We start from the raw sequence: 25,444 nt of genomic DNA, 5'->3' as shown, positions 1-25,444 counted from the left end.
TTTTTCAAAATTTTTGTTTAAAATGTGAAAGTATTATTATATTTCTTAATTTAGATTATTATTAATAATAAAAAATTTTTTAATTGTTTTGTATATTTTTCAAGCTTTAAGTTTTTGGTATTGAAGCTAATGTATAAATTGGGGACATAATATAATACCACAACATCATTTTTGGCCTTTACTTTTTTTCACCATGCGCCAATTTTTGTTAACCATTATTTAGTGAATTATCAGTTTGATAAACATTTTTTGCATTTATAAATTTTAAACTGAAAAGAAATTGATTTTGAAATATCAGTTACAAATGCTATTGCTAACTCTACAGTTTCAAATAAATAAATAATTTCAGGAATGAATACGAATGAAGATTTAGCATGAAACAGTCATTAAATATTTTATTACAAAGCTGCCTTCTAGTCTGGCTTTTGCAACTACTTTTTAACTATTTGATTGTGGACCACACTGCAGATGCATTTACTACACCAGATTCAAAAGCTTCAAACCAGAGCATCACCGACAACGTTATTAATATATTGTTCTCTGGTTTTAGTCGTTGGGACTCTCAGCATTTTTTGCATATCGCATTAAAAGGTTATACATTTGAAAATAATGTAGCTTTTTTTCCTTTGCTGCCAATTTTCACTCGCCTTATAAATAGATTAATTGTTCTATTATTTCCTCTTGTCAATATATCCGATTATTTTCTGTCCATTTTATCTTCAGTTTTGGTTGTGAATGTTAGTTTTGTTATTACAGGATATATTTTGTATCGGTTGACAAAAGAAATATTTGACGACTTGCAAATCTGTCGACTGTGTGTACTGTTGTATTCTGTAAGTCCCGCTACAATATTTTTGCATTCTATTTATTCAGAATCATTATACTCTTTGTTCACTTTTGCTGGCTTGTATTATCTGATCAGAAAAAAGCGAAATGTTTTTATTTCTGCAATTTGTTTTGCTTTTGCTTCCTTGGCCAGATCGAATAGCTTGATGAACATTTTATTTTTATTCTATTTTTCATTTGAGAATGTTTTTGCGAATATTTTATCCAGTCGTTTCTGGGTTGGAAAGGTTAGACCCTTGAAGATGACAATCTCATGGAAAAAACTATTCTCATTTATTCTGCACTCTGCGATTGTACTTGCACCAATTGCTTTGTATCAGTTGTATATTTTTACAACATTTTGTCAGAGTTGTCCACTTGCAGCGGCAGAACGTCCAGCTTATTTATTGGATTATGCTAAGCAGCGTGGGTACAGGTACAAATGTGAATTGGACAATTTGCAGTGGTGCAGAAAACCCCTCCCCCTATCGTATAGTGCTGTTCAAAGTTACTACTGGGATGTGGGTTTTTTGCGATACTATCAGTGGCGAAAAATCCCCTGCTTCATACTAACCATTCCAGTGCTGATACTGGTTTACAAGTCGGTGTATTGCAACGCACAGCATTTTGCGTTTTACGAAAAAGTGAAATGGATATTTTCCATTCATATAATCTGTTTAAGCATATTGGGGTTGCTTTTTTTTAATGTTGAAATTTTAACGCGAATGCTATTTTCTGCTAGTCCATTCTTGTATTGGCAAGCGGCACTGATTCTGGCAGACAATTTTTCCAAAGTGTCGTCCAGAAAAAGAATGCATTTTTATGGTACATTCATGGTCGATGACATTTGCCAACTATGGAAAGGTAGCAATTTCAGAGGTCGTTTGTTATTGCTTTTCTTTCTCACATACAGCATTATTGGAATAATATTGCATTGCAATTTCTATCCATGGACCTGAGCCTCAAAAAATCGATTGTTTTCTTATTAATGTTTTGTAAAGGTGCTGTTCCTAGTTGTGTAGTAAATATAATGAATCAAAATTTTGCCCTTTTTGATAGTCATTGTTGAAAATAAGATTATTTTCAAAAATTTATACTTCAATTTATTTTTTTAATAATGATTTATTATTAAGAATTATCATATAATAAATATTGAAGAAACTCACCGTGCTCTTGTAGTGTAGTGGTTATCACGTCTGCTTCACACGCAGAAGGTCCCTGGTTCGAGCCCAGGCAAGAGCAAAAGGTAATTTTTGTTTTTCCCTTAGCATCCCTTTCATAATTACTGTAAATTAATAATGTTAAAGTTATTATTAGCTTGTTAAATCATCTTTGTTTGCAGCAAGAGCATTTTTTTACTTTGATTGTTGCTGACATTTTATGCATAGTGCTATACCGTGAAGATGTGTAAAAGTTAAATTATAATTTTAAAATTTAAAAAATTAAAATTAACACTGCTTATAACGTAAATTTATTTCCACAAGTAAGCTCTGTGCATCCATCAAGTGATTTTATTAGGGACCCAACTAACAGATGTATATATATATATCTTAATCTGATTGATAATATTTCAGATCTGTCACTTTTTGTTGCTTTATTTTTACGCCATTTATTTGAATTCTGACACTGTTTGTCATAGTGTTTTTACTAATCAGACGCTTTATTCAAAGCTGACAATGTTGAAGCTGATTGTCATCATTATTTTGGGGCGTAAATTTCAAAATAGAATAAAAGAGAAATATTGTTTTGTTTATTTTTGTTTATGCTTATCGATCGATTGATGTATTAAATTTGAACACATGAACGGCTTACTTGTAAACTTGATAAATATAACACCAGTTTGATAAATAGTAAAATCCGGTTGATAAGCATGTTTTTACAAAAGGTTGGAAAATAACCGTTGATCAATAAAAATGCATATATACTTTTCGAAGAGAAACGTCAGCTTGAAGTGAAATATACATTTTCAGATAGCAATCTATTTTATAAATATTTTTTGAAACTGAATAAAATTAAAACGTAAATGTTTAAATTAAAAAAGTTGAGAAAATAAGAAAAAATCAACTGTTGAATATTGCGTTGGAGTTTGGAGAAGAGTAAGCGCATTAGCGTGAAACACTATGTGAAAACTAAATTCAAATCTACCATTAATCATAAAGAGAATATGCAAATTTTTGAATTTACCATTGAATTGAATGCCTAGCGGGCCCTCACCACCACCACCTCCTCCTCCTCCTCCTCCTGCTCTTCTTTTTTTGTTGCACAGTTTTTTTGCTCATTTTCATCTCCAACTGCTTGAATTAATCTGATTTTAATATATTTTTTAAATTCTGACCCCAGTTTGAGGTTAATTTGCAATGGTCTTTCTAGAAGTGAATGACGTACAGTACTTCCATCACGAACGAAGAATTCCCTTTCATTGAAATCAACCAATCACACTTTAGCTTTAGCCAAATATTCATTTTTATTCCTTTTACTCACAGCTGCTGACTGTACTGGTGGAATAATTTGTCGATTGTAATGATTAATTAAATAAAATGAATTGCTAAAGCATAATCAGCAATTCTATCAAATCAAACCAATATCAAACATTAACACAGAAACAACTTTTCAAATGGAAAATATCAACACACAGAGAACACTGTTTCATTTCTCCATTAATAATGTAAAACGCAAAAAAGAAATACATATAATAAAAACCAAACCCACCTCCCACCAAAATCAAAGAAAAAACAGACAAATGTTGAATACTGTTGAATTATTTTGCATTGCCAAAGCAAGCCATGTTCACTTTGGTGTTGTAAATTTCATTTTTCAGCAACTGAAATGGTAATTCGTGAATATGCAAATATTCAAAAGCATTGCATGGTAAAGTTAACAAAGGAAGAGAGATAAAATCTGAGATAAATGCAACAAGTGTCAGACGCTGCTGCGGCTTTCTGTCCGTTAGTTATAGCATTTGGCATATTGCATTTACGATCCTGCAAAGCAAAGCTAGCAAAGAAGTTATTCATTTTTAGAATGACAAGTTTTTTCGAAGCTGTAGTGAAAAAATTGTACAACTACAGTTACAATGGAGATCAATAAAAATTTTGAAACTTTCGTTGGTTCAGAATTTGTAGTACAGATACAGTGCTTATTTTGTTCCAACTACTCTTTATCCCAAGTAGTTTTTTCTTCTTATGACAAAATTTCCAAAATATTATAATTTAAAATTAGAAAATTAGCTTTTCAATTACTTTTTTTATATGAAAATGCTTTTCATGACCAGATTAAATGAGTTTATTTATTTCTTAAAAACCCAAGTGGTGCAGTAGAAAATAATAATGCCTTTAAATAAAGTTTAATAAGAGAACGACAACAGTGGTTGGGAGGTGCTGGCTTATAATAAAATAAAGGAAATTTGCCAGTTCCCTCCTGAACACTTTTCGAAGATGAAATCTGTCCAACTGAACTTTAACTGTGTGCTGAAGAAATTCTGAAAATAATAAGCTAAATTTTCTTTATACAATTTGCATGCATTTTCTCAGTTTATTCATTAAAAAAAACAACCTGTGAATTTATGTAGTATATTATTATTATTATTATTCATATAATAAGTGCCAAAATTATGTTGTTTTTTCCTTTAAATCAAATAGCAGAAATTTGATAAACATGATAAGTTTAATTGAATGCCAAATTTATCATATTTTGTGCTCTTCTTTTTTTTTATTCATCGTTGAATTATTATTAATTATAATGAAAATAAAGTGAACTGAAATGTGAATAAAAGTACATTTTATTATGTTTTGTACATCCATCCCAATGATCTTCATATTCGATATTAACTGTTGTTGTTGTTGTTATCTAGTTGAAAAGTTGTTTTGCAACAGCAAATTTGATGCGAGCATTTGTATTAGTAATTCGGATTTTTGAATTTGTTTACTGAACAATGAATGATTGATTTGCTAGCAATGTGATAGATAAATAATGAAAAAAAGAATATTTTCAATTAATGGCAGTTTATTATTTTCAACACTGGAGAGACAAAAACTAATAAAAAAAATATATATATGTATATAAGCAATGAATTAAAAAAACATCATTTCTGATGAAAAGTCGTGTTGTCTGTTGTATTTTGCATGCAGAAAAAAGTGTCTGCAACTTCAACGTAGAATGTGCTACACAGTATACAGATTTGTGCTAAAACAGACAATCAATCTGAATAGAAAAGAAGCTGTCATATATTTGTTTCAAAGAGAACAAAACAAAAAGTGATAAAGCACCGAGGCAAAATTATCCAGCAGCAGAAGATGAAAAGCATAAAAGTCAATAAAGAATAAAATCAACAACAACAACAACTGCAGTAACAACAACGTTATAAAAGACGGCACTTTTCAAAATTATTGTTTTTTTTTCTTTGAAAAAAGAAAAGGCGCTTGGAACAAATAAAAATGAAAGTCATAAAGAAAAGTTTGAAGCAACAATGACTGCACAGCATTGTGATTTGAGTAAAAAAAGCAGGCGAATATGATAAATGGATGAAAATAACATACGGCAACACAAATGTTGAGAAAGTCAAGTGAATAATTTGTCGCTGCCGTCTAATTTGATTTCCCCCACACCCCGCTCTCATTTGCGGACGGAAAAACTAAACGAACGAGCAAAAAACAGTCTGAACAGGAAAAAAAAAACAAAGGTGAAATGTGTTCAAGAAGAATACACGCGCATATCTATATATATATATATACATAATAATTATTCTAATTGTGATCAGACAATAATTTCTCGAATAACTCGCTTTTGGGACGGTGTTGAATAGCCAGAATGAATGGAACCTTCTCGTGAAGCGTAAATGCTCCCGCCGGCGGGGTTCATGTCGACAAAATTTTGACCATAAACCACCGGCATTGTGTAACCGTTGCCCAAATGACCATAACCAGGTTCGCCGGCGGCGGTGGTGGTATAATCACCGCCGCAGTGTTGCTGTTGTTGCCAGTGCTGCTGTTGCTGCTGCTCTTCGTAGCCCCTTGAGAAGGGTAGGGTAGCGCCGTTGGTGTCTGCCGTGTAGTTGACCGTGGTGCCATTCACCAACGGTCCGTCGTATTGGTAATTGGACATGCTCGTAAATACACCGCTGTCTTTCGAACTGCCGGTGTTTCTGTCCACTCCGAGATTGGAAGCGCTGAACGTCTTTTCCGCATAAATCGGTGCGCTGATTTGCCGATTTCTGAAACACACACACAACACCACATACATATATGCTAATAAATAATACACTCAATATTCACAATCATCCCTGCCCCTCAATTGCCGAACGTTCTCAGAAAAATTACTTGGCACAGTCGGACCCGTAAACACCGACGCCGTTGCCATTGTTGACCAAATGGTTCTTTTCGTTCGCCAGACGGTGTCGTCGACAATACAAGCCGACGACGGCGACCACAAGCACGAACAACAGCACCGTGAAGCATATGGCCGCGACCACTTCCCAGCCGACCGCCGTCGCCACCCCGATGGCCGCTTCGATCACTTCACTGCATTCCAACGTCTGCTGGTAACAGTTGCGCACGCGCAAACTGGCAGCCGTTGGAACCAACTCCACCTTGTCCGTCTCCGACACACAATCCCAACGTTCCCACAAATCGGACGATTTGAGCAGATAAATCTGCAAAAACAAATTTATAATGATCACTGATTCGTTCATTTCATTTCATTTCAATTATATATCGTAAAAAATTTTATACCATTAAACAATAACGATTCGGATCCAGAGGTGGTTGAAATGCCAGTACTTGGGTCATTGAATCATAGGAAGCTGAATCTGGAGCTGGTATACCTGAAAACAGACAGTTTTGTAGTTTTAAAAATAATTATTATTCCAATGATTGTTACTTGGATTTATCGGAGAATCAGAAGTAATAGCTACCAATGGTTGTGTCCATTCGCTTTCACCAATTTTATTGATAGCTTTAACACGAAAACTGTAAACAGTCAACGGTGCCAAATCTGAATTCAAAAGGAAGGATTCTTTATTATAATAATTCAGAAGAAAAAAAAGAAATAATCAAATATTTCCAAAATTGCACAAACTTGTAACGTTGAATTCTACTGGACGTGGAGTTTCGATGCCAACGAAATGTTGTGAAGGCGGTGGTTCGGTGGCAGGTGCGGATATTGTTTTTATCACACGACCATCGTGACTAATTTCGACAGTAAATTGTTGCGTTTCACCACCGTCAAAGCCAGGAATCCACGACAATCGCATCGATCGATGCGTCAGCGGTTCTGCTCTGAGGTCTGAAGCAGGCGATGGTTTACCTGAAATAAGAAAAAGAAAATTTTTTCATTTACATTTTCATTTCAAATTCAATTTATAATAATTCTATTCAAACATGTTGTCACTCATTGCGCATAAATAGAATTTTATATGATGAAACAAACAATTATCGATTAATTGCTTCAAGCAGAGTTCAAGAGATTGTTCAAGACTAATTGTTGGAAGATGTTTCTTGCTGGATCTCAACTATAAAACTCTTCTCTCCCATGAAATATTTCTATTGATAAAAATATTAAAGCGCAACAGATTTTCAAAATGAAGACAATAATTAAAGGCAATTGTGTTTGTTGCAAAATGGAAAATAGTGATTGTTGAAGAAAATGTTCTCATCGGCCAATTTTTCCCCGTCCACTCAGTTCTTGTTTCAGCGAATCTTCTCAAGATGAAAGTGGAAAATTTCCCAATTACACTACACATTAATACAACGTGCTTTGGGGCAAGCTAATTAATTCCACTTGTACGGCTACAAAACTGACCAGCTGTTGCCAGTTATCAAGCTGACTAATTTTATTATTGTATCATCAAGAAAAAAGTACGCATGCAAAATATAAAATATAAGAAAGAGGAGAGAAATATTTTTTCACCCTTCAACTAACTGTGGAGGAGAAATTACTTACTTTTCGGTTGCAAGGTGAAAACGAAAGAATCTTCGCCAAACAGATTAGCCACTTTGCACGTATAAGCTCCGAGGTCGGTCTGGTGGACGTCGGACAGAAGCAACGTGTTCTCGTATACGTCGAAAGAGTGATTTCGTTGCTGGGTGGATCCAAAGTCGACATTCGACTGACTCAACTCTTGACCATTGCGGTACCAACGGAACACCGGCTCCGGAGAGGCGCTGGCACGGCACGAAATCCGGGCCCGGTGGCCGAGCTGTGCTGCGACGGTCGGTCGATCGGGATCGTTCACCACCACCGGTCGGTGTTGCACTTTCAACAGCATGCGACTTTCCGAAGCACGCCCGGCGCCGTTGTAAGCCTGGCACGTGTAATAGCCTTTGTCATTCCAACGCATGCCGGTCAGCCATTGTAAACTGCTACTGACCTGTAAAAATACATTGCAACTTGACCCCCGTTGTCAAGTACAATAGGAACCGTTTACGTCGAAATACAATAATGGTCACTTGACCGTGGGAAATAATACTATATCGAATATTGGTGTGCTATTAAATTTACCTTGTACGAACAGCGCTCCGGTACATCGCAGTTCTGGGCCTCTGGCTCCAAAATACTGAGAAAACGTTCACTGCTCACTGGCTGATCGTTAAAATACCAAGTGATATTTGGAACAGGATTCCCTTGAGCTGAACAAATTAATCTGTAATTTGTTTCCTTCTCTCGCACCGTATCTTCGCTTTTTAACGTTTTCACCAAACGAGCAGGTTCTGAAGAGAAAAAAAAATAAACTGAATATAATAAATCTTATTAATAAAATGCGAGAATAAAAAGAAATTTTCTACTTTGACGTGGAATAAAAGTGTTTCAAAAAAAAATATATATATATATCTCTACTGCAGAGAAAATTCACAGATGTCCAAACAAATTTTAATGGTAGATTATATTTTTCGCCTGAAGCACAACGCGCAAAGTGCAGTAAACGATTAATTTGCGAGCAGTGTAAGAGAAAAATATTTCGAAAATTTTCCCCCAAAAAATGAAAACATCATTCTTCTCGTCAAATTTTGTTGCTTCAAGACAAAAACTGCATCTGCGGTATTAAAATTAGAAATGATCAAAAATTGAAGAAGCGAAAGCATCATTTTTCACTGCAGAATAAATAATGCGCCTCTGGCTGTATTTGAAACGCAGAAGAGAATTTACATTGAAAAATATGCGCAAAGACGGACGTATGTTTGTCAAAGTATTTAATTTTTCAATTTTCCAAGTGAAAAACAATCCGCTTGTTCGTGCGAATGTTTGATGAATGAATGAAAAATTAAACAAATAAATAAATAAACGCTTCATTTGAAGTGAAGAAAAAGCATCCTCGTTTTCTCTTGTTGTGCTGCAAAACTGAATGAATGCTTACATCCAACCAGTTTAGCAAGCTTGCAAGTTTTGCAATTGCGTTTTGTAAACTTTTCGAAAATTTTCAAAAATTTTTTACATTCAAAACCTAAAGCCTTCTCCAAAGATCTCATCTTCTACTAATAATAAATATCATCATTGCATCAATGATATAAATAAGTAATAATAAATGTAAAATGATATGTGCGTGTGTGCCAGGCGGGTGTATGCACAGAGAGTCGGACAGGGACATTTGAAGCCGGAAAGAAAATCTTCCTTCTGCATAAATAAGTTCACTGGTCAGAATTGGATGTACACAGAAATGAGGAAATTGAAATGAAATTATTATTACTGATTATTTTCGGTCAGTTAAAATTGAGAATCTCTGATTCGAATCATAATCGGTGTGTCCGTCTGTCTGTGTTATTATTAATTTTCACTTCAAAATCTGCGCAGCCTAAAATTTGCTCAAACTGAACAATATTGAAATTCGAACAAACAGCTATAATGAATGGAAAGTAAATTTTTCTTCCATTCACCGGCGAAACTGTTTGCACAAACACGCAATGGCCCAATGGTACCTGAATTGCGCCATGCGATCTATTTGGATCCAGTTGCACATTGTGCAGCTTCAGCACTCTGCACTGAGCACTTTGTAAATAATTTCAACAGTTGCCGCACGCAAGCTTCAAAACTGTGCAACATCATCAACAGAACAACAAATAGCCCTCTCTCTTTGACAAAATATGGAAGAAAATTCGACAACACAAGCAAAAGATCTCATCTTACTGAAAATGTGGATCAAATTTCACCGGGAAAATTGTCAACATTATTCTATGTAAAATTAGTATTGCTCCAGTTGACAAATTCAACACTTGAATGTTGAAGAAAAACAGCGGATTTGATAGACCAAAAAAAGTAATTAAAAATAAATAAACAATTACCTCGAACGATGAGCTTGTATTTGCTGGCTTGACCATCGCCAACGTCGTTGAACGGCTGACACCAGTAATCGCCGGCGTGGGTCAGCTGGACGTCGGATATTGGATACGAGAACCTGGCACCGTATTCGTAGTCGCGTTGGCCGGGAGCTTTCCAGCGAAACCGAGCAGCGGGATATCCGGGATCCGAGGCGGAACAGTTCAACACAACCGTGCTGCCGACCAACACCGGCTCGGCGACCGTAATTCTCGCCTCACCCGGGGCGTGGCTGACCAGCACGCGGGTACGTTTCGAGGCGGTGCGGCTCGTCGGCGAACCGGCGCCGTACAGACGCAGCTCGTTGCTGGCAGTGCAGGTGTAATTGCCAGCCTGCTGGCGACGTACGTTGGGCAAGTGGAGGGTGGGAGTGGGATGCGTGTCGCCGGCGGGTGTGGTCCACAGGACGGATTTCGCGGGCGGGTTGGCGTTGGCCACGCATTTCAACACCAACGTCTCCCCCTGCTGGACCACCACCTCGTCCGCGACAACCAACTCCGGTCCGTATTGGACGTCCAAGTCGAGGGTCGCTTCTCCGGAACCGTCGGCATTTTCCGCCTTGCAGACGTAGCTGCCGCTGTCGTCGCGTTCCACCGTCAGCGAGATGTTCTGCTCGGTCCAAGTGCTGTCCCTGGCGCCGCCGGTGCGTCGCCAGCTGTATCTGGTAGGCGGGGGATTGGCCCGAGCCGAGCAAGTCAATTTCGCCTCTTGGCCAACTTCGATTCCGTACCTAGCATCCGGCCCGACGGTCACTTTCGGCGGGTAGCGCACCAGCAACCGCTGGCTCCAGATCTCCTGGGCGGGCGCGGTCTTGCCCATGGCCAAGTTCCAAACTTTGCAGCCGAGCCGGAGACCGTTCTCGTCAGCCGAGACGTGCCAGGTCAGAGTGCTGACGGTGGGCTTGTCTTTGGAAGTGGCGTTGTGCACAGTGGCCAGGCGTGTCACTTCGGTACCGTTGTCGAAGAACCAGCGCATCTCGGGCGGCGGGTTGCCACCGATCGACTCGCACTGCAAACGCTCCAACTGCCCCTCCCTGGTTTCGACCCGGTCCTTGGTCAGGGTCGGCTTCTGCGGGTGCACCAACACCACCACCTCGGCCACGACCGACGTGCTCGCAAAGCCGTCCGGTCCGGCAATTTGGCAATAAAATTTCCCATTATCCCGACTGTAGTCGACTGTTTTGATGCGCAAATTGAAACAACTGTCGCAAGAGTGTCGGTCAATTTCATATTTGCTGTCCGCCTGCACCAAGTAGGGGGTATTGTCCACCAGACGCATCCAGTAAACCGAATACGGAGCCGACGCGTATTTCGACTGCACCACACAAGGCAAAACCAAACCCGGACTTCCAACAGTCACGTAATACGGTTCACCTTGTGGTTGTTTGACAAATTCATCCAAGCCGGCAGAAATGCCTACAGAAAGCCAAAATTAAATTAAAGTACAGAAAAATTGGTCTATCTGTATTGTCTAAGGTAAATGTTTTGTAATTGTAAAAATAATTTGCTTTTCAATTGCAGTAAATTATGCACCAGAAAGTCAATAAAACTGAATTATTCGACAAATGTTTGTTCGTGTTCATTCAACAGATGGTGGAAAAATGTTCCAAAGTGGAGAAAATTGATGAACAATTTATGGAAGAAATCGAACCCCAACTGGTATTTTTGGGAATGCTTATAGAAAATTATTGTAAAATATAAAATGACAAACAGGATTCACCCCCAAAACAGCTGCCCCATTGGGATTGCTGTGAAGCTACTGGAATCCTTAATTTCTGACATTTATTTCTCAGCAAAATGCACCGAATAATAGTTGGTAGAACGTCAAGGTCGGTCAATTGAAGCAATTCGCACTAACAAACGAGCAACATGACCTCACCGTTGTATGAGGTACTTGAGAAATAAATAAATAATATTGTATATACTTTGCGAAAAATATTCTTTCCAATATTTAGTGAATTTAATTAAAAAAATTTTCCCTTCATATTTAAATACACGTGAAATTTGTACAACAAATAAATTTCAATTGATCAACAGAGAAATATCAGAAAAGCTTTCAACACCAATTTGCTACTTAGCAACGATACCAAGCAAAACTAAATAACGGGGGTGGGGGGGGGGGGAGAATTTTTCGTCCACACACACTAATGTACAACCAACAATCGATCAACAACGACGCTACTGCAAGCAAGCGAAGCACAGACACATTCGCTTCACGTTTCACATGATCATTATTCAAGCAGAAAAAGAAAAGATTGATTTAAAATGATAATTTGAATAAAAATACATTCTCTGTTTTGAAAAATTAATAAAATTCAATTTGTCCAAAATCGACAGACAGACTGTCAGTGGAAACAGCGTCGTCGGGATATTGGCAAGAATAAATTCGTAAAATAAATTGCACTTTCTTCAATTGCAACTAGTCGTCCCAATTTTGTCATCGACTGTCAACTTTACATGGACTGGAAGGAAAATATTCACCTTGTACAAAGCTCGACTTGAATCAACCGAAAAAGTATCCAAATAACCATCATCATCATCATCATCTACATCATAGATAACTTGTCCAAATAATGCGGATGAACAAGATTTTCAATTATGATAAGAAATGAACAGAAAACACTCCCATCATTTGTTATTAGAGCCAAAACCGAAACTGTCAAAGTAACAAATCGATCCCGTTGGAAATATTGGAATATTTTTAGCCTGACCGAATATTTTCCAACAATACAATAAACAGTTGATCAATTAAAAATGTACGTGACCATTTCGAGATGAAAAAAACATTAAAAGTTTAATTGTTGTTTTTTTCACATCCACCAAGTGATGATTGTCGTTGAAAAAACACCACACCCCCCCCTAATGTGGAAGAAATTCACTCTGAACTTATTCATAAAATGATCAACTGAATTGTTGTGTTGTATTGAAAAAAAAAACGCTTTTTTTCCTTTTTCAATCATCATCTCTCCTGTCTCTCTCTCTCAGGAATTGATAATTACATGAATAATAAAAATACATCGAAATACAATTTTCCCAATGAAAAAAGAATAACAATAATAGCCTAGCTTGTTTCAAAAATATTGTTCGCAACATTTTTCCATAGTATCATTGCAGAAAAGTTGAGAAAGAGGTATTTATTTTTTTTTCAAAATTGAAATTCCAACCTTTTCTCCATTTTTTCCACCAAACGGTGTTAACGTCAGAAGAAGCAAAAAGCTAAGAGAAAAAAAACTAAGCCCCTTTCTCTGTGTTTAGTTTAAGCCTAAAAACCAACCGTATCAATTGTTCAGTCCAATGTGGGTGTGTCCCAGTTTCCTGGGATTTTTTTTATTCAATTTACACCCAACTGATTCACATTCATTGATCATTCAATTCATGAAAATCAATTTTGTCGAGGAAGAAAAAAAAAAGAAATTCCATTTGCATATTATTATTATTATTGTTGTTGCTGTTGTTCGCTTGAGAAGCTTTGAAACGCCATGGACACAACGTATTTCACCGAAGCTCCAGTTCGATGATGTCAAGACAGTTAACAAGAAAAGGCGACAAGATGACAACAACAGGTCAGCAGAAGTTTTCAACCTGACCGGCCTCCGTTATATTTCAAGGCCTCGTGCTTGAAGTGGAACGTCGGCCGAACGTGTATCTGTCCATCTATATATATGTATATATACATACATTTATATATATATATATATATATGTATTTATATTTATTTATATATTTATGCATCCATATCAAGGTCGTCTGTCGAAAGGGGCCACAAGCCAGAGCAGAGCCGAAGAAAGAGAGAGACGTGATGCTTTTGTCCAAGAATATACGATCGTCTGTCTGTACGTTTGTTGCCCTCGTGAAGTCGACACCTGCAACAGTAAGCACAAAACACACGACCCCAACTATTATTAGCCGTACAGCGGTCCAATACAAAGGCGAAAAAAAAATCCACCCAAAGCTACCCCCAACCGATCCCAGTGACCGACAATGCGCACCACTGGTGACAATGGAAAAATGACCGCGACCGAGTCACCACATACTAAACGTTCACGTCCATTATCCTTTAATGCCGACGATTGACAGTGGCGAGAAATACAGTAATAATCATAAATAATAAAAGAGGGAGAGAGAGATAGAAAAAAAATGATCCTGTGTCAGAGTAGAGAAAAAAAAATAGAAAGATGATGATCGCGTTCAAATATTTGCACCAAAATCAGTACGCATGGAAATTGTCAAGTCAACAACAAGTGGCCGAAAATCGGATGGCCAGCAGTAGCCGGGATTGCCAGTGGTCAAGTGGTGCGGACAAACAGTTGAGATGAACGGCATTTGCGTGCCGAACCCAGGCAGAGCAATGCAAGCAGCACTGGGCGTGTTTATCCATTCTCGTTGTTGTCCAATTTCCGCTTCACAAAGCCGAAGCGGAAGCGTGATCAGCATCATCATCATCATCATCATCATAATTTAGTCAACAACAACAACAACAGAATCAAAATATATCCGAAATAAAAATTACCAATAATTGTGGTGTGGGAACAAAAATTTTTGAAAAAAAACTAAAACAATACAACAACAACAACCTCTGAGACTTACCTGGGAATAAGAGGTGAAGAGAAAAGCAGATCAAGAACAACGTCAGGCAATGATTAGTCATTTCCAACAACTAACAGCTGGTAATGGATGCTTGATCAGAAAAGAGAAGAGAGAAACAGAATAGAAACTTGTGAATATGCTGCTTGGTCCGGATCGACCCTAGCTTGCTGCACACTTGTATGCCAGGCAAGGTCACACACACACTTGCGCACACTTGAAATGATGATTCTGCTGATCCACAAGTCTGTAATAAAAATATGTTAATTAGAAAAAAAAATAAATTAAACTGATGAAATTTTAGATCGAATGCATGCATCAATCTGCTGAACAAGCAAGCTAAAAAAAGTTTTGTCCCAACACGCGAAAAAAGTATCCACACGGCAGCAGCAGCGCGTCGTGACAATCACGACCCTGGCCTGGTCGTCTCGACCGTCGCGCTACCGCGTACAGGTAATCGTTACAGTACTCTGAATCGTGATGGGCAGGTAGGATATTGAAGGTACAAATGGGCCGACCGATTAAGCGACTAACCTGACGACGACTGGAACAACTGAAGCAGCTGGAGCAGCACCACTATCACCACCACCACCACCAGCATGCGTTGCATTCATTTGTCCAATCAAATTTCACACTCCAATCGGATGAATCACAATCATCCAATTGATTGACGCCTGCTTGCTTGTTCATCCGTCTTGAAGTTGTTCGACAATTTCTAGTTCTAATTTTACGAAACCAGTAATCGTTTTTTTTTCAAAGTAATAATTTCTTAAACAATATTATAATACTTTTTTCTTACCAAAGCAACCCATTTGTGTAACAATAATCACACCCGCTACATTCAACATAATAAATACACGATTAAGTATGCAAATTTATTCTTTTGTAAACAACGATGATACTGAAATAGACTGCATTTGTTGACATTCGAAGCAGTGAATCACTACTTGCGGTGATGTTAAATGATGAAAAATGCTTACGGCTAAGAAAGAAAAATCAACTTGGAGAAAAATTGAAGAAAATAAAAAAATACACCATTGTTCAAGATGTTCTGGTTGAAAAGATGAAAATTATTTGCAACTGATAATTGGAATTGTTGAACACGACGTTTGATTTGAACTTTTCAACCAGTTTGTAAACGGTATATTGATATTTAATTTTTTTTTATTATTACGAGATTATGCACGATTGTAATTGCTGAGTTTTTTTTAATCTCATTGGCACTACTTCTGCGTACTTGGTTGAAATTTACACGGATGTCGTATATTCCATGCATTCAATGAGGAATTTTTTTCAAATATGTATCTATCTATTTACTATCAATAGTTATTCTACTGTACACCAGGGTATATCAACCTTGAATGGAAAACATGCAAATGAATTAGTTGTTTGTCCTGATTGAGAGACAGAAAAAAACAGAATAATTGAACAATTTAAAAAATACCAATACATGCACAGACAGTTTGTATATTTTGAAATGACAAAGCTACAATTGTTGGATGATAATTTTAACGATCAACCAAGAAAACGACCTCGTCACAAATAAAACTTACAATTTCTGAAAATGAATAACAAAATATACAAGGTCAATAATAAATAAGAACAAGAAAAAAAAATATATACACATAAAGTAATATTCAATTTATTTACAAGAAATAATTAGAATAATCAAGAAGAGAAAATAATCAAAAATTCTATTCAACTGAATCGACTAAAAATATGACAAATCTGAATGTTATCAGAAAAAATTATTTTTAAAAGAAAAAGACACATGAATGAAGCTTGGCACGTGTTCTCCATTTGAAACTGCTCGCTAAAAACTACAATCAATCAAATGTTCAGATTTTTATCCACATTTTTTTGCTTTAATCTAAAAATACCAAAAACAAAAATTAAATGAAAAATAAACTATTCATCCACTGTTGTTCAATTGTTGATCAATCACTTTGTGTATAGGATTGCTGGGAAAATAAATAAATAACGGCCATTCAATTTTTCAAATTAATTTAAATTTAATTTAACATTTCGCAGTGATAGAATTACTTGGATAAGAATAGCAATTGTTTGCTATTGTCTTTGTACAAACAATCAATCGTGTTCTATCCAGCTTTTCTATTCTTGGTCAAGCAAAACAGTCGCAGGTCAAAATTGCTCATCAAATTTCTCCGCTGTTCAGTCAGTCTACTTGCTTACTCTTAAATCGAGCTTTTCCTTACAAACAATAATAATAAACATTAAAAAGCTGAACTTTTACAACTGCTTAACAGTAGACGCTGTGACAAAGTGTTCAGATAGATTTTCATTATTATAAAACCTACCTGATGGAAAAATTGAAAAGCCTAATTTTAATTCTAAACAATAAGACAGCTTATAGTAAATAAATAAAGAAAAAAATATATATATAATAATTTACTTGAACAAAATTTTCAGCAGCATCAAAATCTATAAAGCATTATTACAAAAGACAAAATTTTAGTTAAAAATATACGCAAAATAATCTGCAAATTCTGTACGTGTCGGTATGTCTGTCATAACGTACCACTGGCATGCTTTGGAAGAGCATCTGTCAAGACAAAGTGGACATTTGCCTGATGAACATTCAGTCCTGAAACATACCTCATCACACTGTGCAAATGATTTCAAAAAAAAAGATCACTGACCACTGATACATGCAAGGTGAGCAAAACGAATGTCCACACCTCAGGACAATATCCTCAACATTGTCCAAACAAAGGCAACACGTTTCAACATCATTTTGACCGACACTGGAACCGACTTTATCTTGTCCAGCTTTGACAACAGGCTTGCTGAGAAAATCGTTGACAAAATCGCATATTCCAAGAAAGCGTATAAACGAAACGACGACCGACTTTTCAGGCTCACGTTCGTCCAATTTTACCTGAAAATTTGTCAAATGAGAAATTTAAAATTATTTTTTTTAAAAAAAAAAGAAATACACACATACCATGTCGCATCGAACTTTCACCAGCAGTTTCCAAAAGAGCATGTCGTTGAAAACGAAATCGTTCGTAAGCACTGTAAATTTCACATAATTTCCATTTGAATCGATCAGACGCCGACAACTGAAATGAGAAATAAAAACTTTTCCAATTGTAAAAATATCCACCCACAGTTCATTCGACGAATGCACTTGCCGAAAATTCAGCATGTTCACTTGTCGTTCAAATTGTTCAAATGTCATATCCCAAGATTGAAAATATTTTCTCACTTTGCCGAGCATCTTCGCTTCTCTAGCTACTTTCTTCACAACATGCGTGCAAATAAGAAAATTCTTTTTTTTGAAAAAACTCGAAAGTTATCATACAAAAAAAATTGGGGACATAAAAACAATTACAACAAACACAAACTAAAAATGCAAAAACAAAAAATTCCACCAAACACCCAATATAAACATTATTACCTGTAATTTAAGAATAATCAAGTATTAATTTCAAATGTGCTGCTGTGCAATAATGCGTGAAAAAAAGAATGCATTGCATAATGTTTTTCGTATTGTTCTTTATGAATTGAAAATGATAAAACTTTTTCTACATGCAATTAAAAATGAATAAATAATCTGCAGAAGTGAAAAGCATCAAAAGTGCATTTTGCAATGATCAAACTCTGTCACAGGTCGCGCCACAGTTATTGACGCCGCGTAATTGGGCATTTGTGAATATTCCCAACCCCCTACACTGCTCCTTGAGAGTGTATTTTTTGTCTATTGTTTAAAATAATAAAATTTTTGACACTCAATAAAAATGCATATATCACTAAAAAGTATTTTTAATTTAAAATTTGAATATTAAAAAAAACAAAAAACAACAAAATCCTTTCACCAATCAGAAAAACATCTGGTGCTGCTCGTTCAATTTCAAATTTCACCATTAAAAAGTGCACAACGACAACAACAACAACAATGGAAAAAATCATTCCATTTTTTTATCATCATCTTTTTCCGGTGACTTTGACTCTACCGACCAAGAGACTAAAATTGAAACTGAAATCATATGCAAAATACAGTTAGCAATGAGAAAAAAAAATACCAAATTCAACTTGTTCATCATCTGAACAAACGCTACTGCTTTCCAGCGGCTGCAAAGCTAACGAAAACAATGAGATCAACTTTGAATCACGATGCCCGCTGCTGCTAGTTGGGTCAGTTTCAGCTTCTGCTTCGTTCGACCATTCATTGTAAAATACAACCTGTTGCAATGGTAATTTTTAAATTTAGAAGAAAAAACCCTTTTTCTGTTCAAAAAGCCACTGCATACAGGTCGTCCTAAAATATCCATCGCTTTTTGACAATTGTCAATGGTCAAAACGTGACTACCAGCTTTCAGCATGACAACAGCGCATTTCTAAACGACATATTGATGAGATCGCATCATCTAATAAGAATAATAATAATTAATGGCAAACTTGAATAATCGTGTGCATCTCTTTTTCCACCATCTCTTGCAGTACATCAATCGCTTCTGAATCGACCACTTTTTCACTTGCCGAAATCAAATCTTCGGCAAACTGTGCAAAGTCGGTCTTTTCTTGGAAAATACCCTTTCCATTATTATTGTCCATAACTAACACATTACGATTACTAGGGGGAAAAAGGGAAATTTGTTGAAATTATTTTAAAAAATATATATATAATATCACTGCTTCAACAGCATCAAATAATTACAAAAAGCTCTACTTTCAATCACAACAACAACAGTCATTACTGTCAAAAACAATAATAATTCCGAATAAATTGATAATTTTTTTACACTTGGTGTATTCAAAAAGGGATAAAACAAAAAGAAAAATCAGCACCACTTTCACAACGACAACGTAGATAATTCTGAATAAATATCGTCGTCGGAATCGACATTCTCCTCGCCGACATTCGACATTTGTTGAGCATGCGTAACGTGTTTCATAATTTCGTTGAGTAAATCATTTTGGGAAAAAATCACACGCTCATCTTTTACGATACCATTTTTCTGATCTTCAAGTGCCAATTGGCCAGCCATTTCGACAAGTTCCAAATCCAATTTCAAATCTTTCTTCTCCACTTTGATCTTTTTCATTTGTTCACCAATTTCGATTAAAAATTCATCACTCAAAAAAAACGCAACGATCGATTTCCATTTCAACAACCACAAATGAAAAAAAATTCTCACGTTTTGCCTTGAATCCAGACACAGTAATCGTTCAAATAAAGTTCGTTCAAAACGTACCTAAAATCACCGGAATTGTTGAAAATTTCATGCATCCTGAGCAAACATTTCAATACAACAACTCTGCCTGTAGAAAAAAAAAACAAAAAATTAAATTTCAAAAAACAAAATAATAAACAAACAAAAGATATTTATACCTACCTGATTGTAAAATTTCAATCACATCATTCAGTACGAGCGATGCGAGTTGGAAATTGCGCACCAGTGGAAAGCAAAGAGAACGACGAACACTGGCAATCATCGCATCTTGCAGACTATCCCAACAGACCAGGCCGGCTAATGTGGAACTCAACTTGGACATTGTCCAACCGGATTCGGGCTTGAAAGCAAAAGCAACAATTGAAACCACCACAATTTTACGATCGATTGAAATGAAAAAATCTCACATTGTCATCTTCGCCCAAATTCACCCTCGCATCGTAGGCAAAGGCGAACAAAATATCCACCAGTGAACAAATGGCAACGTTTTCCACTTGTTCACTCAGCTGGTAAATCTTTCTCGGCAACGATTTCAAACGATCAATCTCATCTACAGTAAATCCACCATGCATGAAGGTATCTTTTCTGTTTGCAATCGACGACTTGGTCCATTTGTTTTTGTACATTAAACATTCTCCCACCGGTTCTGCTTCGTGTAAATCTGCACTGAAACGAATATAATAATAACGAATATATAATCATCTATTGCATGCTCGTCGCAATTATTTTATCCACTATCTACTCACAGGTAAGCTTCGTCGGAAAAATGCTCCGTTTCCATCAGAAACAGAGCACGTTTCCGTTCTTCAATGTTCAACGAATCCGCATCTCCAATGTCGAACAATTTCATCTCATCCTGAAACGTCAACAGATAATACAACCAAATATGTGACAGGATTCGATTGGAAATTTAAACCAATAATTGTTCTTACTGTAATGGATTTCAGTGAGGCAGTTCGACTGCAAGCAAAACCGTACGAATGTTTCGCCGAAAGATTGCCTCTGTCAACGTACGGTGTGGAAATATCGGTTGAAAGCATGCTATCGTCAAAGCCTTTGAAAGAGAAAAACAACAACAAAAATGAAATTCAAAAACGATCATCAGATCTGCGGAAGAAACACCTTTCAAATCGACAATGAACGGCTTGATGCCTTCAGCTTCTCTTGGAGTGATCAAGCGGGTGATCATTTCCAAATCAGGAAAAAATTCGCCAGGATTTTTCTTGTTTACTTTGATTGTAAAAGTTGCTAAAATGAAAATAAACAAGAAAATAAAATCAATATTGAATTTCAAAACGAATACCATTTGCTGGATCGTAATCAACTGGTGGGCAATCGGTTTCTTCTAATTGGCTAGTAAAATAGAGTCGTAAAAAGTAAGGAGATGCGTAGAACAAAAATTCATCATTGCTAACGTGAACTTCAATTTCAGAAATCTATAAAATAGTTTAATTGAAAATATTTTTTGAAAAATAAAAATAAACAATTATTAAACTTACCTTCGCCAACAAAGCTCGAATATGAACGACAACGGTGTTGGAGTCTTGGTCAAGATGAAATATTGGAATGATCATTTTTCAGTTTTTTTAAGAGAATTTATAAGTTCGAGAATTTTTTTCCGCTTTTCAGTCACTTTTTCAGGTGTAATGTTCAAAATTTCTTCACTGTTACCGTCAAAATTCGACGATGAACAAAACTGTTGCGCAACAATTTCGGCAAAAATTATCACATACAAACCGCAGTCGTAATAATTTATCTGTTTGGCACACGGAACTTCAACTACTTCCGCCGAAGGGATGTTTTCTTCTCGATAATGCACTAGTCGAAATATTTTGTTCGCGAGCCCTTTCACACCGACTAAATTCGAATAAAGCGACGAATTGTAATATTCAAATTTTTCCTGATCCTTGCGATAAACTAACAAACTCCAATGGTGCCCACCTCCAGAAGCAGAATCACTGTCGTTCACCGGAATCAGTAAAAGCGACTTTTTCAACCAAGGAAGCACTTCATGCAGTGAATCAGTATCCGAATCCAATTTAACCCACTGGATCACTGAAGGTTCGATGAACGCAACACTGTCTGCAAAATCAGGAAAAACTACCTGTGCGAAATATTCAAAACAAAAGGATAATATCTGATCGTTCAGCCAGTTTCGTCCTTTCAACAATTCCACATCAGACTGCCGCAAAGAAACGTCGTAATAAGTAAGTACTACTGGATCTGCTTTACTCATTCAATCTAAAATTGATTCTGCATTTATATAACTAGTTTCGATCAGAATAATTCAATTTTTATAAAATAAAATTGCAACTGCTGAACACTGCAGAATTTCAAATAAAAAATTTTATAAATTATTTGGGACTTTATTTGTATTTTTTAAATAAGTCGACAATGTAAAATTATTTTCAGTGAGGCACAAATTTAAAAAATGAATTAATTACCACGGAAAAAATAAATGCACACAATAAATACAGTATCCCATTAGTTAAGAGAAATTAAGAACAATTGTTAATTAATCAAATAAAGCCAAAAACTGAATTTTTAAATTATTTAAAATAAAAGTTCTACTGATCAGTTTCTAAAATTATGCATATTAAATAAATATTTTAAACAAATGTTCTTATTAATAATAATTTTTTATTTCACAACAGAATGAGATCTATTTTGTTTGATTGTCAAATTGTAATATATTGTTAATGGAATTTTTGAAACGAATGTATCATTTATTTAATTTGTTCTTTTGTGATAAATGATGTATGAAACAAATGCATAATAAATCAATATTTGAATGCGAGTGAAATAAATTTCTGGTTCAAGTAAGGTTGAAATGGAATTTAATTCCAATAATGATAATCAAATGAATGTAATAAATGTAGATGGAAGAAAACTGGAAAATATCTATCTGGGTCATAGCAAGAACAGTCATGGCAGCTGACCCGCACTTTCAGCATCACAGACGCCGCGCCGACGCCATCAACACGGTACATCAAAGCCTTCGGTCAAGTTAGCCGCCAACAGTTGTTCAACTTCTCAAGTTATGTCATAGATCAGTAGGTCCGACCGTGATAACTTCGGTCATATGAGGAAGTAAAAATTACAATGGAAGAGTCTGTCTGCCTGTATGTCTGTCTGTGTCTTGGATTGTTACTGAACAAGCAACTGTTAACTGAATGAACCAATATTATTGGTAGTGGAACGTAGTTTATTATTGCAAATCTAAGCCTTTGTAAAATTTTTCAGGAATGTTCAGTTCAGTGAATGTTTATTATTTAGTAGTGACAAATTGAAATTTGAATAAAATTCACATAAAACAGAGCTATAAAAAATCCACTTGATTCATTTGTTGATATTAATATTACGTTATAATTGTTATCAGAATGCATCGTTGTCAAATCACAAATGCCGCCAGTGTGCAATGAGAATTGCAACAGTGTGATCATTAAATAATTGATTAGTTTCATTTACACTCTTTCCAATGATCTATTGTTAATAAATTATTATCTGCGTATGATATAAATGAAGAAATGAAATATGAGAAGATGATTTTGTGAATTGCTCATGCAGAAATCAATTTGGTTTGCTTGATAAGGTTGGAAAAAATTTGACGAGGTTATCAGCATTATGAAAGAGGGGCCAACTGATTGTGCCTTTGCAGATTATCCGTTCATCTCATCTTTCATTCTTCATGAGAAGCAATGAATGAATGAATGAATGAAAAGGTCAATTTGTAATTATTTCTTTACGTGCAGCATAACGATGAAGTATTTTATTTAAAAAGAACATTTTAATAAATAATATTGTTTTTTTTGAAAAAGGCAACTGTAAGAGTGATTAATTACTAATTATTAAAATATACTTGAACAATGAATGAACAATAAAAGTTGTGAAAAAGAAAAAAGTTATTTTGCATTATTCCACAGGGTCAACCGTTTTACAGTTGATATCAAAAATTTCATCATACAATTGTTGAATTTTGCTGATGTTGGGCTTGATGTACATTACGTAAAGTTTTTCGGCTCCACGAAATTTGGGCAAATAGAGCCAGAGCAAAAAGAGACACTTTGCCAACCAATAGAACGGAAACAATTGGTACAGACTTTCAGAAAAGAAATCCACCAACGTGAAGAGACCAAAAACTGCCCAGTAAATTAGCCACTGCTTGTCGTCGGCTTTGTCTTCGCTTTCGATAGCCATGATCGACTTGATCACCGGATATCCGTAGCCGATGAAGTTGCACAACAATTGGGCGCCGTGACCAATGACCAAATACAAGCTGACCCAAGTAGCAAACAGGGAAAATATTTCTTCCCTGCTGCGGCTGGTCATTGCTTCCAATTTGGCAAACAGTTTGCCAATAAAAATACTGTCGTTGTTGATCGCACTGCTCACATCCTTGCACAACTGGCCGAACAAACAGCTCATTTTTCGTTCTTCAAACTTTCTTGTATACAACAAACGGACTAATTAACTATGCCCAACGGAAATTGTTGTTGAGATGAAATTTTAAAATACTGTCCATTTTAAAAATTGTTTAAATTTCAAACTTTAAAACAAACATTTGTTTAAATTTACCAATCAAAAATTTAAACAATTGCATAAATTGAATTTCTTTCACAATTTATTCCTATTCAACAATAAACTTACAAAAATATTTTAATGAAATTATTGAAAAACTTTTTGTTCCATCCATATGAACAAAATTTGTATTCAAAATTAATAAAAGAACATGCGTATATACATAATTAATATTTCCCTTTATTCTTCTTGAAACATGTAAATAACATGATTGAACTAATTTTCATAAATAAATAAATCAATCGAATTATTAGTTTTATGATTAAATTACTTTCCTGCTTTTTTGCTCAAATGGCTAGTGTTGGTTGACCTGCGAAAGGGCACAAACGTCTGTTGCTGTCCATCATCAAAGGATTGACGTGACCGCTTCTTTATTAATTTGAATGATTAGCAGCGCTATCATACGGCACAACTAAGGCACACAAATAACTATGCCGATCAAAAAACAAGAAAAAATAGCGTGCTATGATCGGTTAACATTGGTCGGAAAAATAATACCTTTTCCAGTCATCAATAATTGAAATTCAAAATTCAGTTTGTAGTATTCTTCACACTGATTGTTGATTTTCATGAATCATTTGTTGCAACGTATAATTTTTTATTTTTTTAAACTGTAGTACCTAGTACGCAGCATGTACTTAAATGTAGTAGATTAATTTTTCTTTTGGTTTCTGCAACAAATTTTCCATTAAAAGCCCATGTTTCAAATTGATGCTGAAAAAACTAAAAAAAAGACAACTATTATAAGATGAACATTACACAAGCGATATGAGGAAGCAGGAGAATTTCACTTTTCACACATACATACATACATATATTTGAATATAAATATATACATCCACGTCGGTGCAGCTGTTCCAAGAGTAGCAATTTTCTCTTGATCACCGCCATCAATGATTTACAATGGCCAGTGATAATTAACGTCAGCGTTGTTCATTGGTGGGATGATTTACGATT

The 25,444-nt window shown here is 35.7% G+C and overlaps 8 protein-coding genes and 1 non-coding gene across 9 annotated transcripts; 4 read left to right on the top strand and 5 right to left on the bottom strand.

Moving 5' to 3' along the window:
- The first annotated feature begins 374 nt into the window (after positions 1 to 374).
- On the top strand, positions 375 to 2,606 carry Tsp_07331 (putative GPI mannosyltransferase 2). The gene is made up of 2 exons (XM_003381643.1): positions 375 to 1,346; positions 2,400 to 2,606. Exons 1-2 carry the CDS (start codon positions 375 to 377, stop codon positions 2,604 to 2,606), a joined length of 1,179 nt encoding a protein of 392 aa, XP_003381691.1.
- Positions 1,995 to 2,067, top strand: Tsp_07332. The gene has a single exon. It is a non-coding gene; the product is annotated as a tRNA-Val (tRNA).
- A 3,530-nt stretch (positions 2,607 to 6,136) lies between the features above and the next one.
- On the bottom strand, positions 6,137 to 11,998 carry Tsp_07333 (putative immunoglobulin domain protein). Its single transcript, XM_003381642.1, has 8 exons — positions 11,986 to 11,998; positions 10,095 to 11,543; positions 8,320 to 8,447; positions 7,762 to 8,188; positions 6,898 to 7,125; positions 6,700 to 6,813; positions 6,552 to 6,643; positions 6,137 to 6,472 (listed from the first exon to the last, which is right to left on the bottom strand). The coding sequence occupies exons 1-8, from the start codon at positions 11,996 to 11,998 to the stop codon at positions 6,137 to 6,139; spliced, it is 2,787 nt and encodes a 928-aa protein (XP_003381690.1).
- A 1,504-nt stretch (positions 11,999 to 13,502) lies between these two features.
- Tsp_07334 (hypothetical protein) lies at positions 13,503 to 14,139 on the top strand. Its single transcript, XM_003381641.1, has 2 exons — positions 13,503 to 13,700; positions 13,870 to 14,139. The coding sequence occupies exons 1-2, from the start codon at positions 13,503 to 13,505 to the stop codon at positions 14,137 to 14,139; spliced, it is 468 nt and encodes a 155-aa protein (XP_003381689.1).
- A 662-nt stretch (positions 14,140 to 14,801) lies between these two features.
- On the top strand, positions 14,802 to 15,359 carry Tsp_07335 (conserved hypothetical protein). The gene is made up of 3 exons (XM_003381640.1): positions 14,802 to 14,956; positions 15,016 to 15,164; positions 15,238 to 15,359. Exons 1-3 carry the CDS (start codon positions 14,802 to 14,804, stop codon positions 15,357 to 15,359), a joined length of 426 nt encoding a protein of 141 aa, XP_003381688.1.
- An 860-nt stretch (positions 15,360 to 16,219) lies between these two features.
- Tsp_07336 (conserved hypothetical protein) lies at positions 16,220 to 18,599 on the bottom strand. The gene is made up of 9 exons (XM_003381639.1): positions 18,564 to 18,599; positions 18,335 to 18,432; positions 17,815 to 18,019; positions 17,669 to 17,794; positions 17,411 to 17,610; positions 17,225 to 17,316; positions 17,125 to 17,153; positions 17,030 to 17,078; positions 16,220 to 16,269 (listed from the first exon to the last, which is right to left on the bottom strand). Exons 1-9 carry the CDS (start codon positions 18,597 to 18,599, stop codon positions 16,220 to 16,222), a joined length of 885 nt encoding a protein of 294 aa, XP_003381687.1.
- A 41-nt stretch (positions 18,600 to 18,640) lies between these two features.
- On the bottom strand, positions 18,641 to 19,289 carry Tsp_07337 (conserved hypothetical protein). Its single transcript, XM_003381638.1, has 4 exons — positions 19,134 to 19,289; positions 18,956 to 19,072; positions 18,758 to 18,917; positions 18,641 to 18,699 (listed from the first exon to the last, which is right to left on the bottom strand). Exons 1-4 carry the CDS (start codon positions 19,287 to 19,289, stop codon positions 18,641 to 18,643), a joined length of 492 nt encoding a protein of 163 aa, XP_003381686.1.
- Positions 19,290 to 19,869: 580 nt separating this feature from the next.
- On the bottom strand, positions 19,870 to 22,145 carry Tsp_07338 (sentrin-specific protease 8). The gene is made up of 10 exons (XM_003381637.1): positions 21,581 to 22,145; positions 21,409 to 21,452; positions 21,213 to 21,345; positions 21,032 to 21,157; positions 20,842 to 20,963; positions 20,656 to 20,765; positions 20,317 to 20,575; positions 20,068 to 20,249; positions 19,977 to 19,997; positions 19,870 to 19,930 (listed from the first exon to the last, which is right to left on the bottom strand). Exons 1-10 carry the CDS (start codon positions 22,143 to 22,145, stop codon positions 19,870 to 19,872), a joined length of 1,623 nt encoding a protein of 540 aa, XP_003381685.1.
- Positions 22,146 to 23,867: 1,722 nt separating this feature from the next.
- Tsp_07339 (hypothetical protein) lies at positions 23,868 to 25,301 on the bottom strand. The gene is made up of 5 exons (XM_003381636.1): positions 25,296 to 25,301; positions 25,100 to 25,210; positions 24,759 to 24,856; positions 24,033 to 24,342; positions 23,868 to 24,008 (listed from the first exon to the last, which is right to left on the bottom strand). The coding sequence occupies exons 1-5, from the start codon at positions 25,299 to 25,301 to the stop codon at positions 23,868 to 23,870; spliced, it is 666 nt and encodes a 221-aa protein (XP_003381684.1).
- Between the last annotated feature and the right edge of the window lie 143 nt (positions 25,302 to 25,444).

The sequence above is a fragment of the Trichinella spiralis genome, assembly GCF_000181795.1.
Source record: "Trichinella spiralis strain ISS 195 chromosome Unknown Scfld1, whole genome shotgun sequence".
NCBI lineage: Eukaryota > Metazoa > Nematoda > Enoplea > Trichinellida > Trichinellidae > Trichinella > Trichinella spiralis.
Note: the sequence above shows the minus strand (reverse complement) of the source record. Positions and strands in the feature narration are given on the sequence as shown.